The sequence below is a fragment of the Bos grunniens genome, chromosome 5, assembly GCF_055505025.1.
Source record: "Bos grunniens cultivar Pamir isolate PY7600 chromosome 5, Bosgru_T2T1.0, whole genome shotgun sequence".
NCBI lineage: Eukaryota > Metazoa > Chordata > Mammalia > Artiodactyla > Bovidae > Bos > Bos grunniens.
In genome coordinates, this window is record NC_141169.1 from 112,911,146 (window position 1) to 112,930,492 (window position 19,347).

The following is a 19,347-nucleotide window of genomic DNA, read 5'->3' on the forward strand; positions in this document are numbered from 1 at the left end:
GGCTCTGGTTCGGCAGCGGTGCTTTGCCGCCTTTGCAAAATGCCTGGCAGAGTCGCTCTGCCTCCAGTTCTTGTTACCACTGTCTGACACACTTGGGAAGCAGACCCTCACCGTGAGGCAGGTTTGAGGGTCCCTGCTATGGAGCCAGGTTATTGAAGCTAGGTTTAGGGAGGGGGGCAACTGTTAACAGGGTTCAGAGGGAACTCTAGATTTAGAACAGACTCAAGGCATTCAAACTCAAGGGACACTGCAAGTTTGCCCTGCATCGTTAGATAGCATTTCCCTTAATTCTGTTCTCTGAATTATTGAAATCACGTAGGAGTGCCAGCATAAGACACAATACTGGAAATATTTTCTGGCTTAGATTGCATGTGACCCTGCTGCATTAAACATGTGAAATATAATTTATCTTCAAGGCTTAATTAAAAGGAATATTCATTATTGTTTGGTGCCGTAATAGACTGCTTTACTCTTTAAGGTTTTGTCTGCTTTTAATTGTGTTTCTGGCTTTATTAATAGTGGCGGGCTCACCATCGCATCTTCATGCTGTTAGGATACCTGCTTCTAATCTGAGCTTGTTGAAACTGTCTAAAATGACGGGACAGATTCTGAATTAAAATGTCAGATGACAACCCAGAGGCTTGTTTTATACTTGGTGGACACAGCCACCTTCCATGTCACTGAAGTTGTTACCTGTGGGGCCACCATCTCTGGGTTGTCAGAGGCGCTGCCCCTGTAGCCACACATACTGACTGTCCTATGGGAGTGATGGGAGAGTGAAGCTCAGTGAGGCTTTCTTTCCTTAGGGCATTCCCATTTCATCCACTAAATTGGTACAAGAAATGGATTTTGCAGTCTGTGGGACTGCATGGTTATAAGCTCTCCACTGGGGAACTTGAACAAAGGCTGATAACAAGAAAATGCCAAATAGAGTGAGTGTTTTGGGCCTTGTGGACAGTTCATCTTTGTTTTTCACATAGGTAACAGTGTCTTTTAACCTGAAATATCAATGCTAGAAGTGATTACTAATAATGTGCATCTGTAAACTTTTGTTGTGGATCCCCCTAATAGAAAAATGATTTAAAATAAAAGATGGTGTGGGTTTCTTCAAGAGTGAATGGGGATTATTTGTGCAGAGAATTTCGTATGTACAGCTGGACTGTCTACCCTGTGTGCTTGGTCTGCATTAAGAACTGGTTTAAAAGTTATGGCCAAGAGAAGTATCACTGTAAATGAATTTTCACATGGTTAATTAAGAACAATAAAAATTTGGTCACGTTTGTTCAAAAATGTTCTAAATTGACTGGGACAGGGTCTAAGCTTGACACATGGTCTTTGATATTGTTTTACCATCCTGAACCATTGTATAATTTCAGAATTAGATTCTGATTTAGCACTTTTAAGGAGCAAGCACAAAGCTCAGCATGTGACTGTCTTAGTGGTTTTTAACCTCACTGTAGAGACAGCATCTCAACTAAGAGGCTTAAAATGTGCTATGATGCAAAGAATTGTAGAGAATGTGCCAGTGGCCCTGTAATGGGGTCACACACTCGTTCAGTCAGAGAGTGTGGTGCCTCTTCTTAGTGCTTCCACATCTTGCTCGCGGCCTACCTCATTGCTTTATAATCATCTCTTCGTGTCTGTCTTCCCCATTAGCCTGGCTGTAAGTTTCTCGAGGTTTTATTCATATTTATATTTCCAGTAACTAGGACAGTGCCCAGGACAAAAGCATTACTCAAAAAAATGTTTGTTTAGTAAGTAAATGGTCAAGAATGAATGCTAGCAACACAATGTTCATGAAGAACTGACTTTTATTTAGCTAAATTAAATTATTTATACATAGAAATTAAATTTATACATAGAAATTAAAATGAGCTGCTTTCCCATTGTTCTCAGTGGTTATGGCGGTTTGCTCTTTCTAAAACCATCCCTGAGTAAACGGTGTTAGATTTCCAGTTATGAGGGAGGTGTCTGAGAAGGATTCGCCTCTCATTCATTAGGCTGATGCTGCTCAAGGATCATTGTTTAGTGTTAGCAGAACCCATGCTTTGATCATCCAGCTTTTCACCGTCTTGGGGGACAACACTTTTTAAAGAACCCACATTTTAAGACACATTTGACATTAGTTGGATTTGTTGCTTACAGCTAGGGAAGACATTGACTTCCTGTAATAACTGATCTTCCAGATGGCATTCTAAGAAGTATTTATTTACTGTGGTATAAATTGCCGTAAGGAATTGATATGTGGTTGCAAATCAGTTCATTCTTGGATAGGTGGGGTTACAGAAAAATTATACAGTAGAACTGAGCTGTGTAACAGTACTGGGAAACATTCATTTTAAGAGGCTGCTTAGCACAAATTCAGTACAGCTGAATTAGCTTGTCTTTTAATGGAAGAATGTAAGAAATACTCCAGGAGGTCGTCCAAATGGATTGTTTAATTCAGTGGTGTGCTGGAATCCATTTTGAAGCGGGCTGGTTAGCCACAGGACAGACCTTCCGAAGATGAGCATGTTTTCATGAACGTCCAGAGCGGTAACTTAGTATGATTACCAGCCACAAATAATCAGAGCTCTTCTTTTCTATAGGAATATTTTGGTTACAGAAGTTGGAGGACCAATACAAAAAATTTTTTTTGAAGATTAGCAATTGGGAACAAGGGGTCAAAATAACCCATGATCTCAATAATGTGATTTAACCCCTGTTGGAATTCTGGTACATTTCCTTTGGAATGTTTTCTTATTCATGACCTTTTGTGGTTTTGTTTAAATATTACAGGGCATGGATAATTAGATGCCCTCCTTTATTTTCCCCTCTTAATAGCAGAAGAGTTTTCCATGTGGCTCCTAGTCATCATTTCCAAACTCTCTCAAAACCCATTATTATATTTAGGATGGCCAACCTTTTAGGCTAATCACTTCCAGAAATGTATTAGTTACTATATAAAGAAATACTTTCAACAAAGTAGTCTGTATTTGTTCAAATTTATGTGTGTCTGTATGCTCAGTCACTCAGTCATGTCCGACCCTTTGCAACCCCATGGACTGTAGCCCGCCAGGCTCCTCTGACCCTGGGATTTCCCAGTCAGGAAAACTGGAGTGGGTTACCACTTCCTTCTCCAGGGGCTCTTCCCATTCTAGGGATCAAACCCACATCTTTTATGTCTCCTGCATTGGCAGGCGGGTTCGTTATCACTGCTCTACCTGGGAAGCCACATTATGATTTCAATCTTATTTCACATTAAATTTTCTATAAACTTTGATAATTATAATAGCAAACAGTTATTGAGCATTGCTATAGGTTATCTGGCTTAATCTTTACAGCAGTCCTTTGCAGAGAGATAACTGTTATTATCTTCATTCAACAGATAAACAGAAAACTGAGATCACACAGACAGGAGGTGGCAGAGCTTGGTTTTGAATCCAACTTTCCTACTGTGATCTCTGATGCCTCTGAGCGTGGGCCCTTAAACTTTGCTTTCTAGATTTGAAGTCAGGTGTCTGGGTCCATACTCACAGGGAAATCTTTTTGTATCTGTGGTTAATTTTGTTCCTGGGCCTTACATCCATTTCCTTTTCTGGATGTCAGAATGGGAAACATTATCCCCAGTGCAGGGACCGCATTATTTATCAAGAGTGAATGCTTTTTGTCTTAATTTTTGGACTCTTTCATAATGACGGTCATGTAAGTTACAGCCACACATATGGCCATTGTCTTTAGAGGGATGTCTGAGCTGACTTTTTCTGAATTTTAGCTCTGCCTATGTATCTGACAGCTTGAATTATTTGAGATATCAGAATTACAGTAATCTTATATGCTGGTTTAGAAAGCAAGTCTCATTTACCTGTATCTGTTTATTTTGTAGGTCACGGAACAAAAAACCAAAGGTAAGATTTTCTTTTTCTTTCTTTTTAGATTTGTGCTCTTTTGTGTTTAGATTCATACTTGCTGACTCAGCCTCCAATCCACTTGATGTGTGAGGGTGGGTGTAGAGTACGGTTGGTTGTTTGTAGTTACTGAAGAGCAGTAATGACAAACTAAAAGTACTTATACTAGTGTTTCTAGTTGGCTTTATGTTTCTTCAGGAGGCAGGAGAGTAGATAGAGTAATTCCCCATTTTAAAAGTAAGGAGGTCATGATTTTGAACAGAACCTTTTCAGAATTTTTCTTAGAACAATAACAAAAGCAGCACACTTGCCCCTACTTTACAGATCGCAGCTGCAGAGAGTTGTTAGCCATCTTGATCCGTGACAGGCATTGAGTATGAAAACGAGTGTTATATTTAGGATGGTCCCACTGTCTTCTGAGCTAGAGCCTGGAATATGCTTTTTGAAAAGATAATGTACTTTACCTCTTAGAAAATACTGATATGTGGTAAACAGAAGCAGATATCCCTGAGGTCATTCTTAACCTCTAATGGTCTGTGTGTTTTCACTTCTTTCTCCTCTGTTACTTTTGACTATGCGGTCTTGTCTGGTGATGGTCCTGCTTTTGGTGAATCCCGTTAAGGACGAGAGACATCATTCCTTGAGACCAGTGTTGTAGCCTCTATCCTCGCCCATTTGAATATGATGTTCTCTCCTAGCATATGCACTCGAATTATCTGCATAGAGCTGTCAAAATACCCAAGCCTGTTCTCTTCCCACACCTTCATGGTCCCAAGCCACAGCCATAACAGGTGTACTTAGGGAAGTTCTGTAGATGACCACAGTATGTCCCAGATTGAGAACCACTGTCCTAGATGAAGGGAATTGTGATAACCTGGGGGAAGATAGGGTCATAGAGAAGCCACGGCTTGATGAGAGCTTCACTGAGGACTGGTTTCTTCATTGTTCTGTTTTGTTGGACTAAGCATGTCACACAGTGACGGAAGACTAATAAAGGCAGTACTAGTTTCTTACGAAACTTAGTTCAGGAAAACAGATTCTCAGATGAGTAGACATTACTGCCGTATATTTCTAATCGAAAGGCATTTCAGGGAATTCCCTGGTGGTCCAGTGGTTAGGACTCCATGCTTCCACTGTAGGGGACAGAGGTTTGATCCCTGGTCGGAGAACTAAGATTATGCATACCTCATGGTGCTGCCAAAAAAAGAAAAAAGGGAAAGAAAGGCATTTCAAAGGAGAAAACAGTCTAGAATTTTGTACTGATTTATAAAATGAGCAAAACTTACTAGTTGTAATTATTTTAATTAGTTAAATAGCGTTCTCCCTTTGTACTTTGTCAATTCCTAACCCGGAAATAGGCATTATTTTGAAAGTATCTCTGTAAATTACTTGTTTGAAATATAAATTATACTTTACTAGAGAAATAGAGTTATTGATCATGAAACAGTGTCCATATTTTCTAAACCAACATACTATCTAGGAAAGGACTTTGGCATTTAAGTGTTTTTATAGGACTTTTTAATGACTTATGGGGACAACAGATGAGAAAATTGGCATTTTCCTAAAAAAATCCAGACTCTGTGGTTACTGGAACACAGTGGTTGGGTTCCTGGGCCTGGCCACAATTTTTAATACTTGTGAAGCCAAGGACCAGTTGAGCTGTTGAAACAAGCTGCTCTGTATGTTAAGTGGTGTTTCTATTGGAAAACTGAAAATCCGCTAGATTTTTCTTTCTTTTTTTATTTGTACCAGGTCTGTTCTTAGAATCACATTCCTCTTTCCTCTGCCAAAGCCTTAAAAGTTAAATTTTCTTTTTTACTTCTACCAAAGTTTCCCTCTGTTTAGGGTTTTTCTTATACCTACCATAAAATGGAGTACAGTTTCACAGTTTCCATATTCCCTTCAAAAATTAAAGTAAAATAATTCTGAAGTGAGCCGAGAGCCTGTTTTGATTCTCACAATGGATTTAATTGTTAAAACCAGAGAATAAAAATAAAAATTATCCCTGAGATATGTTAGACCATAAGAAAACGGAGGCCCTGATCTTTTTACCTTTTTTTATCCTATTTTACAGCCGTATCTTCATCTTTGTTCCCAGGAGTCTGCCCGAATCCCACTCCTCTTCCCTCAGCTGATGTTTCTGGGTCCTGTTCCTCTTCCCAAAGATGATGCCTGCCTTGGGCAGCCTCCCCTGAATTCTGAATCCACCTCTCTTTCCCCAGCAGATCCTATGAGAAAAAAAGAAAAGACTGTGTTGGTGTCAAGGCTCTGGTTGTACAGAGAGAACTGAAGTAAGATTTGTCCATATTTTGGAGGAAAAGTAGATTCAGTGTATACTTTTTATCCTCCATCATTTTTTTTTTAAAGGGTGAGGATTTTTGGAGAGAACAGAACGGGGCTTTCAAGTGGGGGTGATGGGCATGGGCTGGAACTGGGCCTGCTACTCAGGTAACAGATGCTGAAAGGTACTTAGGTAGCAACTGATCTTGTTTGTTGGGTGTTGGTCTTGGAATTGGACACGTTTGTAGGATTGATGTAATAGACCAGATTTAACAGGGATGAAGGATACAATTAGGATTAAAGAGGTAGACTGTGTAATGGAAGGGTTTGGACTTAACCATCTAGTGTTGTTGCGAAGGTACTAGGTTTTAGGGTGACGTTGGCTTAATGGAAGTTACTAATATGAAATAATTGATTTATAGAAACACAACTTTAAGCTACATTACTAGAAATACAGTATCTTGGCAGGGATTTGCAGTTCCTATACTGGGCACCACTCTATGGAAAGAAACAGAGATCAACCTCTATTGGATGGACCTTGAGAAGTTTGGGTCAGATCAATCAAGGAATTGAAACTTTTGTCCCCTCTGGGAGGACTAGACACTGGAAGGGGGGAGGGAATGTTTAACCCCCAAGGAAAGGCTTCTCACATGGGGAGGCTCTGATAACTTCAAAGATCTGAAGGACTTTGGTGCCTGACACTTAGCATTCCCTTGGTAAATGTCTGTTGGTGAGTCAAACAGGGAAAAACTTCTGGCTCAGTATAAATTAAAATTTTTAGATATTGTTGTCCAAAGCAAATTCATAATCTTTACCCACCTGGGACACAACGAAAAAACAATGTTTTCCCATCATCATGTCTGGGATGATGGACCATTTTATTCCACTGGCCAAAACGCTTATCTTTGAGTCTATTCCAGAAATCCTATTACAGCCACTACATGGTGCTCATCGTAATAACCTTCAGTTCAGTTCAGTCACATCCGACTCTTGGCAACCCCATGAACCACAGCACGCCAGGCTTCCCTGTCCATCACCAACTCCTGGAGCTTACTCAGATTCATGTCTATCAAGTCACTTATGCCATCCAACCATCTCATCCTCTGTCGTCCCCTTCTCCTCCTGCCTTCAATCTTTCTCAGCATCAGGGTCTTTTCCAGTGAGTCAGTTTTTCGCATCAGATGGCCAGACTATTGGAGTTTCCGCTTCAGCATCAGTCCTTCCAATGAATATTCAGGACTGATTTCCTTTAAAATGGATTGGTTGGATCTCCTTGCAGTCCAAGGGCCTCTCAAGAGTCCTCTCCAACACCACAGTTCAAAAGCATCAATTCTTCGGCACTCAGCTTTCTTTATGATCCAACTCTCACATCCATACATGACCACTGGAAAAACCATAGCTTTGACTAGACGGACCTTTATTGGCAAAGTAATATCTCTGGTTTTGAATATGCTGTCTAGGTTGGTCATAGCTTTTCTTCCAAGGAGCAAGAGTCTTTTAATTTCATGGCTGCATGTACTAACCTTGGGTCTACTCTAATTTGAGCTTCCCTGGTGGCTCAGTGGTAAAGAATCTGCTTGCCAGTGCAGGAGATGGGGGTTCAGTCTTTGGGTCGGAAAGACCTCCTAGAGAAGGAATTGGCAACCCAGCCCAGTATTTTTGCCTGGGAAATTCCATGGACAGAGGAGTTGGACATGACTTAGCGACTAAAACAACAAACAACAACTAGTCTAATTTATTAATATTTAAGGCAGGCTCCACCCCCACCCCCGAGGTTCAACCAGTTCCCATTAAACTGGGAACAAAATCACTAATGATTTAATGAGGAGAGAAGCTTCCAGTGAGATGATTTGGGGAAAAGCCAGTGTGCATTGAGTTTGGGGAATGAGTGGAAGGTAAAGAAACAGAGACAGTGCTTAGAGGTTGCTGAACAGTGTTGAGCTTGCATCGGCCACTCTATGTGTCATCAGTCTTTAAGATTTTTTTGTATTGCACTAATTATTATTCACCAAGAAATTCTTCAGTCTAAAATAATGTCTTTTGTAGAACATGTTTGTATTTTAACTATTACTTTTAAAAGATTACTGGAAGATTTTTTTTTTGGTTTTGTTTTTTAATGTTTGATACCATCAAGGTATTTAAAGAAAATAGTTTATTGGTCCTGCCCATCTCAGAATTTTCTTAAGAAAACTCTTATCTGAAAAAGCATCTTATTGAAGTTTTTCAGAAGTAGAGGCAATTAGAAGTTCAGACTATAAGATGAGATGAGATTGGTATAAAATAATGGCAACAGAGAAGGGGAGAAGATTGAATCATTAGAGGAAGTAAATGGTTTTCGGAAGTAAATGAATGGAAATTAGAAAGTAGGATACCCAGTTTTTTCCACACTGTCTTTATTCCCCCTTTGAAGCAGAGATCAGGTTTAAGCCACAGACCTTTTCTCTGGAAAATAAGAAACTATGCCTTTATTTTGAGCAGCTCATCTTCAGAAATATTTGTACCACAAGCTGCAAACCATTAAGATTCAGAGAGAAAAGAGACGACCTGAAAAGTAATTCAGACTTAATCATAGTTTCCCTCTCCTCAGTTATCCCTGATGTTCTGGAGTATGACATGATACCTGCAGGGATTCTGATGTCTCTAGTTGGACTTCAGGATGCAGGTTGGCTTGGACATCCTGCCTAACTTCTGCATTGCTCTCCAGTTAGTGCTTAGAGTGTAAAAACTCATTCAAGCTCTGAAACAGTTCGCTGTTAACATGTACTGCAGGCAGGCTTTTTCTGACAGTATCCTAGAGTTTTGAATGATTGATCTCCTAGGAGGGAGCACTGTGTTGGAAGGATAGTCAAGGGGTAGCCCCATTTTAATATGACTTTATTGCTTATGGACCATTGTTCCTCTAATGTGATGGTGGGGAAATGCCCTGGGAGCTTTGCAGGGAATCTTATACAGTGTAGGATGTCTACCAGATTTCTTCCACTGTGCTATGAGTGATTCAGAGTTGGGGCAACTGATGTTCAGATCTCAGCTCTATAGGCTCTTCTTACCATGTCTGATTCTATTCTAGGGAAATGAGTGACAAACCTGGTTACTTTAAAGTGGAGATTCTAGTCTTTTTATAGAAGGGTGGCCCTGTAGAAACATAATTCCTTCTGGCCTAAAAGCTAGTTGGGAAGAATTTTCCCCAGCCTTCATCAGCTTCTTGTTTATTCTCATAGTAAGAGGAGAGGAGATTGGGAATGCCGTGTGCTATGGAATCTTCCAGACACAGATAGAAAATGAATCATTAAATAATTCATCTGTATTCATCCATTTGTCAGTCATTTATACATTGGTCTTTATAAGTCATGCAAAGTCCACTATATTAATAATACTGGGTTAGCCAGAAGTTAGTTCAGGTTTTTCTGTAAGATGTTATGGAAAAACCCAAATGAACTTTTGGGTCAACACAATATTAGGCAATGGCCTATTTATTTTCTCGAGAAATATATTTATTTATTTATCCATTCATCCTCTCACCTCCCTTCCTTCCTGGGAGGCACAGTACTGCTTCATGGTTGGCTAAGGTTAGACCAGGGGTTTAAGCCTTGAAGTTATTTCAGGCTCTTACTCTTTTTTCTTCTTGTTACTCATAATGTTCCCCAGTGTTCAGCGGGTGTAGATTGGGCCCCCTGATTTCTGATGATGTATCTCTCTCATAACGGAGCCAGTTCAGTGAACAACCTGCTGACCCAGCATCATTTTAGCAGTCAGAACAATACTGCCACCACGGCTGGCCCTCGCATGACTCTGGGGGTCAGGGATTCTGGCCTCAGAGTCGTTGGAATTACCAGGCTGATGGTTTCTGTATTGCTGCCAGAGTGTGCTGCCAGGTAGATTTTCCTGGAAAGGGTGGAGTCTTTTGGTAGGATGAAGTGAGGGATTTGCCAGTCCAGAAGAACTTTCTCCACTGGGTGAAAGGGAAGCCAGAGGGTCCAGCAGAGCTTCATAGTCATCTCACATATTCCTCCCATCCTTCTTGTTTGCCATTTTACAAGGGAGGGAAACCTTAAATATTTAAACAGGAAAAATATCTACATTTTGAAATTTTTCGTTTAAATGAATAGTTGAAAAAAATACACATAAGGTCCACTTATTTTTTTTTTAATAAAAGCAAAGAGATTTATAACATTTCTAATATTTACACAGAATGCCAAGCAAGTGTCTTTAAGTTCAGCTGGCTGTAGAAACGAAAACCACGTTGATCTTGAGATTCTGTAAGCCTGGTTTCCCCTTAGGGGATATATTTTGTGCCGGGCCCTAAGGAAAAAAGGTGAAAGATGGGTTCTTGGCCATTGAGGGTCTTCTGACCTGGTGAGGAGAAGGATCTACAAATGGATAATCTCCATATAAACAGTTTTTTCAGTGGCACAGAGATGGACAACATGGTCCAGGAATGCACATGAAGGGGGCTGAGCATACCTAGTCCAGGGACTTTGGGTAAAGTTTCTTTAAGGATGTGGATGGAGAGAAAGGGCTGTTGGGCTGAGAGCCTTGAACCTTTCCCCAGGGATTTTGCCTGGGGTCTGTGTGCACCTGACCTGCTAGGCAGCCCTTCAGAGGGCTCCACTATTGATTTAGGGGAGTGAATGGTGCTTCTTTCCTTCTCCTCCTTAGTTAACGGAATGTCATTCTGTGATAGCGCAGTGTTTGAATCCTTGTCACCGTCACTCTCCACCCTTAGCTCTCTCCAGTAAACTGAAGGTGCTGAAGGATCTGGAAACATCATGTCCCTCAGAGTAGGATGAAAGGAGCATTGTCTTATTGGAACCTATCTCATGGACACTTTCTTGAAAAAATAATCTTCATAAAAATACACTGGATTTCAAAGGCTGTTTCCTCATCTCTCTCTTTCAGTGCCCGAAGTGACGAAACCAAGTTTAAGCCAACCAGCGGCCGCCAGCCCAATTGGCAGCTCTCCATCGCCACCAGTCAATGGTGGCAACAATGCCAAAAGGGTGGCAGTGCCGAACGGACAACCGCCAAGCGCCGCCCGCTACATGCCTCGGGAGGTGCCGCCGCGATTCCGTTGCCAGCAGGACCACAAAGTGTTACTAAAACGTGGGCAGCCCCCTCCACCGTCCTGCATGCTCCTCGGGGGCGGGGCAGGGCCTCCTCCCTCCACGGCGCCCGGAGCAAACCCCAACAACGCACAAGTGACAGGAGCGCTGCTGCAGAGCGAGGGTGGGACCGCGCCAGGTGAGCGTGCCTCGGCAGGCGGACGGGGTGAGGGGGCCCGGGACGGCTGCAGGGGGCCAGCGCGCCACTCTGTGTTGCCTGTCTACTGCCCACAAGAAGCGTTGATTATGCAGACTTAGTTAGTGTTAGACACTGGGTCATGTCCGACTCTTTGCGACCCCATGGGCTGTAACCTATCAGGATCCTCTGTCCGTGGGATTCCCTAGGCAAGAACACTGGAGTAGGTGACTATTCCTGTAGACTCTTGGGGTTATTCAGAAGATGGAGGAGGAGCCCAGTGTGAGATGTGTACCAGCATTTCTCTCCTGAAACTGGATTTCAGGGTCTGGTGAGTGTGCTCTTGGCCTGCTGCTCTTTGTCCACATTCTTTGGCTCCTTTTTTCCCTTCTTAGACGAGAGCATTACAATTCAAGCCCCCATAGCTCCAGGTGCCTCTTCAGGTGTGAACTGGGGCGACTAGAAATGAGACTAGTGCAGAGGCTGGTTCTGAATCTCAAGACGTGCATGTTTATGTTCCTGGAGCTCTGGGAACAGAGAGAGAATGGTCTCTTAGATTATAATGGAGAACTTAGGGGGAATTCCACATAATGCCATCCTTTTACCAGATTTCTAAGATCAATGTTTCTTTATAGAGAGCCCTGGATTTTGAGCTCTGTTAAAAACTGTATGTAGGTATAAGGAATCTTTACCTGAAGGGCTCTGCTGGAAGTTTTGAGAGTTTTTTAATTGATGAATACTTAACAGCCAACAGCCAAGAACTTCCAAATATCATCCCCCATTTTTTAAAAAATTGTCAAAAGATTTCCACTTATTCTTACAAATGTTTTTTTGAGACTACATTAAAATTCAGAGCTTGAAGACCATCAAGCATTGGCAAAGACAATGAATTGGTGGTTGTTAATGGTAGGATGCTTTATTCTAGTTCTAATTTGGACATAAAATTGCCTAGAGAATTTTCTTTTACCAGCTTATGTGCAAAGTAAAGATGGAGAGAAAGCTGGCAGTGACACAGGCCTTCATATAGAGACAAGCCCTGTTCATGAGGCTTCCTTTGGTAGCCGTCAGGACAGGCCCAGCCCAGACAGAGAAAGGCCTCCTGGCCCTTCCTTCCTGGCCCCTCGTCACCAGCTGCAAAGGGAAGTGTGAGGGGGTGTTTGTGTCGGGCACTTCAGCAGCTGAGTCTCGCCAGGCCTGGACGTAGACGTGGGTCCAGCATGAGTCACTCTTCTGTTTACATTCTTAAAACCGAGGAGGCCCCTGATCTCAGGAGTTTGAGATTCCCCGCTTCCTTCCTTTATATGGCGCTTTTTTTTTTTTTTTGAACTTCATATTGATTTAAAGCTGTTTGGTTAAAAAGAACTGAAATAAGTTTAGAGGAAATTATTGGTCTTAAAAACAGGTCATTCCCCCTCCCTCCCGCACCAATCAAATATGCTCTGAGCCAGACTCTTTTTATCAAGTTCCTTGGGCATGCAGACTGATTCATGCTTGTCTGCCCCGGCATCTAGCTGGGTGGGCATTCATCATTCAGCAGCTGCTTACTGAGCAGCAGTGCCTTGGCTGCCACATGGAATTCAAACGTTAGCAAGATAGGTCTCTGCCTGGAGGGCATTCATGTGAGGGAAGGAAGAGGTAAATGCAATACACGGAGCAAAACAGCTCCAGACAGAGAGAGGCTGTTTTCAGGTGGCGAGCTCAAAAAAACTTCATAGAGGTGGCACTTGAACTAGGCCCAGAAAGATGGATAGATTTCAGTGTGTGAATTCCCAAGGAAAAACAATAGAGGCCCATGGGGAATAGAGCCGGGGTGAGAAGGTGCAGTTTGTAGAGTGTGGGCATCATCAGAGAAAGCAGGGAAAGAGGAAAATGGAAAAGTCAATGGGTCCCAGGTTGTGGAGCATCTAGGTCAGACCTCAGGCCCAGGAGTTTAGCTTTATTCTTACGCACTACGAAACTCTCCAGTGTTCTCCATAGAGCAGTGATATAATCAAAGGTGTGCTTTATTAATACTAGGGGTGTTTAGAGTGGGTTGTAGCTGTAAAGCAAGGATAGGCTATTTACTGCATTGTCTCAAGATACGGGAAGCTCCTTCTCTGTCCCTGGAAGTAGCACGAGGGTAGCTTTGAGAGGCCCTGGGGGTTAGAGTTAGCAAATACACCAGCCAGGCAAGACAGAAGCGACTTCTCAGACAGGCATGACACAGTTAAGCAAGGCAGGCAGTGGGCAGAGAACTAGTTTGTGGGGAAGTGACAAGCTCACTTTTGGGGCAGTTTGAGCTTGAGGTGTTGAGATGATGCACGTGCCACTGTGATTAATGACACCATCTCTTTCTCAGAGTCAACCCTTGGAGGTGCTGCTGCTTCAAATTATGCAAATTCCACTTGGGGCCCGGGAGCCTCCTCCAACAGCGGCGCCTCCCCCAACCCCATTCACATCTGGGACAAGGTGATTGTAGACGGGTCTGACATGGAAGAGTGGCCTTGCATTGCCAGCAAAGACACTGAGTCTTCTTCCGAAAACACCACCGATAACAACAGTGCCTCAAACCCTGGCTCTGAGAAGAGCACTCTGCCAGGAAGCACCACTAGTAACAAAGGAAAAGGGAGCCAGTGCCAGTCTGCAAGTTCCGGGAACGAATGTAATCTGGGGGTCTGGAAATCTGACCCTAAGGCTAAATCTGTTCAATCTTCCAACTCTACCACGGAGAGCAACAGTGGACTAGGAAACTGGAGGAATGTGAGTGGTCAGGAGAGGATTGGACCTGGCTCTGGCTTCAGCAACTTTAACCCAAATAGCAACCCATCTGCCTGGCCAGCGCTGGTCCAAGAAGGAAATTCTAGGAAGGGGGCATTGGAAACGGAGACGAGTAATTCCAGTGCACAGGTTAGCACAGTGGGTCAGGCATCCAGGGAACAGCAGTCAAAGATGGAAAATGCGGGTGTTAATTTTGTTGTCTCTGGCAGAGAGCAGGCTCAAATTCATAACACTGATGGACCAAAAAATGGAAACACTAACTCCTTGAACTCAAGTTCACCAAACCCCATGGAGAATAAGGGAATGCCCTTTGGGATGGGCTTGGGGAACGCCTCCAGGAGCACTGATGCCCCTTCACAAAGCACTGGAGATCGAAAGACTGGGAGTGTTGGATCTTGGGGTGCAGCTAGGGGGCCTTCTGGAACTGACACAGCCTCTGGACAAAGCAATTCTGGAAACAATGGGAACAATGGAAAGGAGAGAGAGGACTCCTGGAAAGGAGCTCCTGTTCAGAAATCAACTGGGTCAAAAAGTGACTCTTGGGACAACAATAACAGGTCTACGGGTGGGTCCTGGAACTTTGGCCCTCAGGACTCTAATGACAACAAATGGGGTGAAGGGAACAAAATGACATCCGGGGTCTCTCAGGGAGAATGGAAACAGCCGACTGGGTCTGACGAGTTGAAAATTGGAGAATGGAGTGGTCCAAACCAACCAAATTCTAGCACTGGAGCATGGGACAATCAGAAGGGCCACCCCCTCCCTGAAAACCAAGGCAATGCCCAGGCTCCCTGTTGGGGAAGATCTTCCAGCTCCACGGGAAGTGAAGTTGGAGGTCAAAGCACTGGAAGCAACCACAAAGCAGGAAGTAGTGACAGTCACAATTCTGGCCGTCGGTCGTACCGGCCCACACATCCTGATTGTCAGGCTGTCTTGCAGACTCTTTTGAGCCGAACTGATTTGGACCCCAGGGTGCTCTCAAACACTGGCTGGGGCCAAACTCAAATTAAGCAGGACACAGTGTGGGACGTTGAAGAGGTGCCAAGGCCCGAGGGGAAATCTGACAAAGGAACTGAGGGGTGGGAGAGCGCTGCCACACAGACCAAGAGCTCAGGGGGCTGGGGAGACGCACCCAGCCAAAGCAATCAAATGAAGTCTGGATGGGGAGAGCTCTCAGCCTCTACAGAGTGGAAAGACCCCAAGAACACAGGAGGCTGGAATGACTATAAGAACAACAACTCTTCCAACTGGGGAGGAGGACGACCGGACGAGAAGACATCTTCCTCTTGGAATGAGAACTCCAGCAAGGATCAAGGGTGGGGAGGTGGACGCCAGCCCAACCAAGGATGGACTTCTGGAAAGAATGGTTGGGGAGAGGAGGTAGATCAGGCGAAAACCAGCAATTGGGAAAATGCTGCAAGTAAACCTGTGTCCGGGTGGGGCGAAGGTGGGCAGAGTGAAATCGGGACTTGGGGGAGTGGTGGGAACGCAAGCCTGGCTTCCAAAGGCGGGTGGGAAGACTGCAAAAGGTCTCCGGCATGGACGGAGACAGGCAGACAGCCCAGTTCCTGGAACAAACAGCACCAACAGCAGCCGCCGCCACAGCAGCTACCACCACCACAACCCGAGGCCTCTGGCTCCTGGGGAGGCCCAGCCCCACCACCTCCAGGCAACGGACGACCTTCCAATTCCAACTGGAGCAGCGGGCCGCAGCCAGTAACCCCCAAGGATGAGGAACCCAGCGGTTGGGAAGAGCCATCCCCACAGTCGATCAGTCGGAAGATGGACATTGACGATGGCACTTCCGCGTGGGGAGACCCCAACAGTTATAACTACAAGAATGTGAATCTGTGGGATAAGAATTCCCAAGGGGGCCCAGCACCTCGAGAAGCAAACCTGCCTACCCCGATGACCGGCAAATCAGCATCAGGTAGGCGATGGCTTTTTCTTACAGGTTTTGTTGAAGAAAATCAATCCTAAACCAAGGCATTTTTATTAAGAGGTATTTATTGAACTTAGCTTCATTTTGAGACTCTTTCCTGCTTTAACTGTAGGCTGTTGTCAACAAAAGCTCTCTTTACATCAAACGTTGGTGACGACAGATGCTGGTGGTACATGGTAATGCTCTTTCTTGGCAGAAGGGAAAGGTGGCTTCCCTGGGTTAGTCTCCCCCCTATTTTATTTTTTATTTTTTTGGTAATTGTATCGGTTTGCAGAATCGAAAACATTTAGATTTTGCCAAACAAACTCTGCTCTAGATTTAAAAATAAAGAATTAAAATAGGAGCAGAAATAGACCTCATTTCCGTTCCTGTTCTGCCTGTGGACATATCCTCTGTGCTGCTCTTTCCCCAGCACTGGGAAGCCGTCTGTGTCTCTTCTTGCAGAGGCCATCAGAAAACAGAGCCAAGCTGCGATCTGGAAGGTTTCCATCACTTTCCAGATGATTTGTAACAGTTAACCTCTGGAAGTGGCAAACTTTGTTATGTGGAGATTGTTGTTGTTGTTCAGTCACTTTTGTCTGACTCTTTGCGACCCCATGGACCTCAGCACGCCAGGCTTCCCTGTCTTTCACTCTCTCTCGAAGTCTGCTCAGATTCATGTCCATGAGTCAGTGATGCTATCCAGCCATTTCATCCTCTGTCGCCCCCTTCTCCTTTTGCCCTCAGTCTTTCCCGGCATCAGGGTCTTTTCCAGTGAGTCAGCTCTTCACATCAAGTGGCCAAAGTATTCCATCACTTTCCAGATGATTTCTAACAGTTAACCTTTGGAAGTGAAACACTTAGTCATGTGGAGATTATCTCATGATAATCAGTTGTTCAGAATTAAACTTTCTTCCCTCCTCCTTTGGATAAGAAACTGCTGCTGCTGCTGGTCGCTTCAGTCGTGTCCAACTCTGTGCGACCCCATAGACGGCAGCCCACCAGGATCCCCCGTCCCTGGGATTCTCCAGGCAAGAACACTGGATTGGGTTGCCATTTCCATCTCCAATGCATGAAAGTGAAAAGTGAAAGTGAAGTTGCTCAGTCGTGTCCGACTCAGTGACTCCATGGACTGCAGCCAACCAGGCTCCTCCATCCATGGGATTTTCCAAGCAAGAGTACTGGAGTGGGATGCCATTGCCTTCTCCGTAAGAAACATCATGCCTAGTAAATTAAAAGTAGTGTTGATAAAAACTTATAAAGGGAGGCGATTTTAAACAGTTTTTAAAAATATAGTGCCCGGTGATGGTTCTTAGTTTGGCATTGGCAACTTGAATGCCCTCATGTAAACCAGCAAATTAAAGGGATGCACCTTGCAGCCATGAAATTAAAAGACGCTTACTCCTTGGAAGGAAAGTTATGACCACCCTAGATAGCATATTCAAAAGCAGAGACATTACTTTGCCAACAAAGGTCCATCTAGTCAAAGCTATGGTTTTTCCAGTGGTCATGTATGGATGTGAGAGTTGGACTGTAAAGAAAGCTGAGTGCCGAAGAATTGATGCTTTTGAACTGTGGTGTTGGAAAAGACTCTTGAGAGTCCCTTGGAGTGCAAGGAGGTCCAACCAGTCCATCCTAAAGGAGATCAGTCCTGGGTGTTCTTTGGAAGGACTGATGCTGAAGCTGAAACTCCAGTACTTTGGCCACGTGATGTGAAGAGCTGACTCATTAGAAAAGACTCTGATGCTGGGAGGGATTGGGGGCAGGAGGAGAAGGGGACGACAGAGGATGAGATGGCTGAATGGCATCACCGACTCCATGGACATGAGTTTGAGTAGACTCCATGAGTTGGTGATGGACAGGGAGGCCTGGCGTGCTGCGATTCATGGGGTCACAAAGAGTCGGACACGACTGAGCGACTGAACTGAACCCTTAATTTGTTTGCATTATTTGAGTTAAAATGAATCATAATACTTAATTTTCCACTCTCCAAAGTAAGTCTCATGTTCAGTGAATCCAATTATGAAATGATTACTTTTAACTAGTTCTGGATTTTTAATATATATTGAAAAGAAAACAAAAGGAAATGAACATTTGCTCATTAATTCCCTATCTAGAACATGTAAAAAAATTTCTTCATATAGTAAAAACCTTCAAACTATAGAGAAAAGCAAAAGGTAATAAATGAAAGAATCTTAACCTTTAGGGTCTCTCCTTGCAGGTTTTAGAACTTTGTGTGCCAATCAGAAATTCTGTTCATACCTATAGCAGAATAGGTATATTTTGGTACAGTAGGGGAAATTGTGCTATATACACTGTTCTTCACCACGCTGTTGTCATTATTCTTCAAAACTTTTCATGTTAACACATTTCTGTCTTTTCAGTGCTTCGTTCGTATATAGTATTCACTTGATGGGCAATTCACGATTGGTCTGACTGGTCCCCGTTTCATAGATATTTAGGTTGCTTCCAAATATTTTCTGACAGTGATGCCATGAGCATTGTTGTACATGTAATTTCATCTACTTTTGCAAGTACATGTATGGTATAATATCCTGGCGGTGGAATTACTAGACCAGAAGTTAAAGTGCCAGTGCCAGGTGTCCTCCATATAGGTGGTGTCCACATTTCTATTTCCACCCATAGAATTCAGGAGGTCCTGTTCCTCCTCCCTTCACCCCTGCTGGATACTGCAGCGTTCATAAATCATTCTTTGAGATGCATCTCCTTTCTTTACAGTCTGGAGCAAAAGCACACCATCTGCTCCAGATAATGGTACTTCAGCTTGGGGTGAGCCAAACGAAAGCAGTCCTGGGTGGGGCGAGATGGATGACACGGGAGCGTCGACAACAGGCTGGGGGACTGCACCCTCCAATGCTCCAAATGCCATGAAACCTAGTAAGTACACGGCATTCTTTTTGAGGGAGTCTCTGTTAATTAGGAGAGTCACACATTTGGGGGAGGGCTGTTGTTACATTATCAGTTCAACGAGGTTCAGGGCCTTGCATCTTTAGTAAATGGTTAGCAGCAAATGATGGAGACTTGGCTTGGCATATGTAAAAATGCTTACAGTGAACTGAAAGTCATAAGTTAGTATTATTGATTTCATTTTTAAAAAATATTTACTCTCTCAGCTATGGTGGGTCTTAGTTGTGGCACAAATGCTCTTCCTTGTGGCACGTGGAATCTTAGTTCCCCAGCCAGGGATCAAACCAGAGCCCCCCTGTATTGGGAGCATGGAGTCTTAGCCACTGGACCACCAGGGAA

General features: G+C 43.7%; 1 protein-coding gene across 22 annotated transcripts in view; it reads left to right on the top strand.

Moving 5' to 3' along the window:
• The window catches only part of TNRC6B (trinucleotide repeat containing adaptor 6B), a 251,338-nt gene that overhangs the window by 186,239 nt on the left and 45,752 nt on the right, over positions 1 to 19,347 (top strand). For 19 of the 22 annotated variants that reach the window (XM_086402948.1, XM_086402950.1, XM_086402949.1 and 16 more), the window contains 4 exons: positions 3,866 to 3,887; positions 11,064 to 11,405; positions 13,741 to 16,089; positions 18,820 to 18,978. In XM_086402948.1, coding sequence (XP_086259074.1) covers positions 3,866 to 3,887; positions 11,064 to 11,405; positions 13,741 to 16,089; positions 18,820 to 18,978 — 2,872 coding nt within the window. The remainder of the gene's footprint in view (positions 1 to 3,865; positions 3,888 to 11,063; positions 11,406 to 13,740; positions 16,090 to 18,819; positions 18,979 to 19,347) is intronic. The other 3 variants (XM_086402966.1, XM_086402965.1, XM_086402967.1) reach the window with 1 other exon arrangement.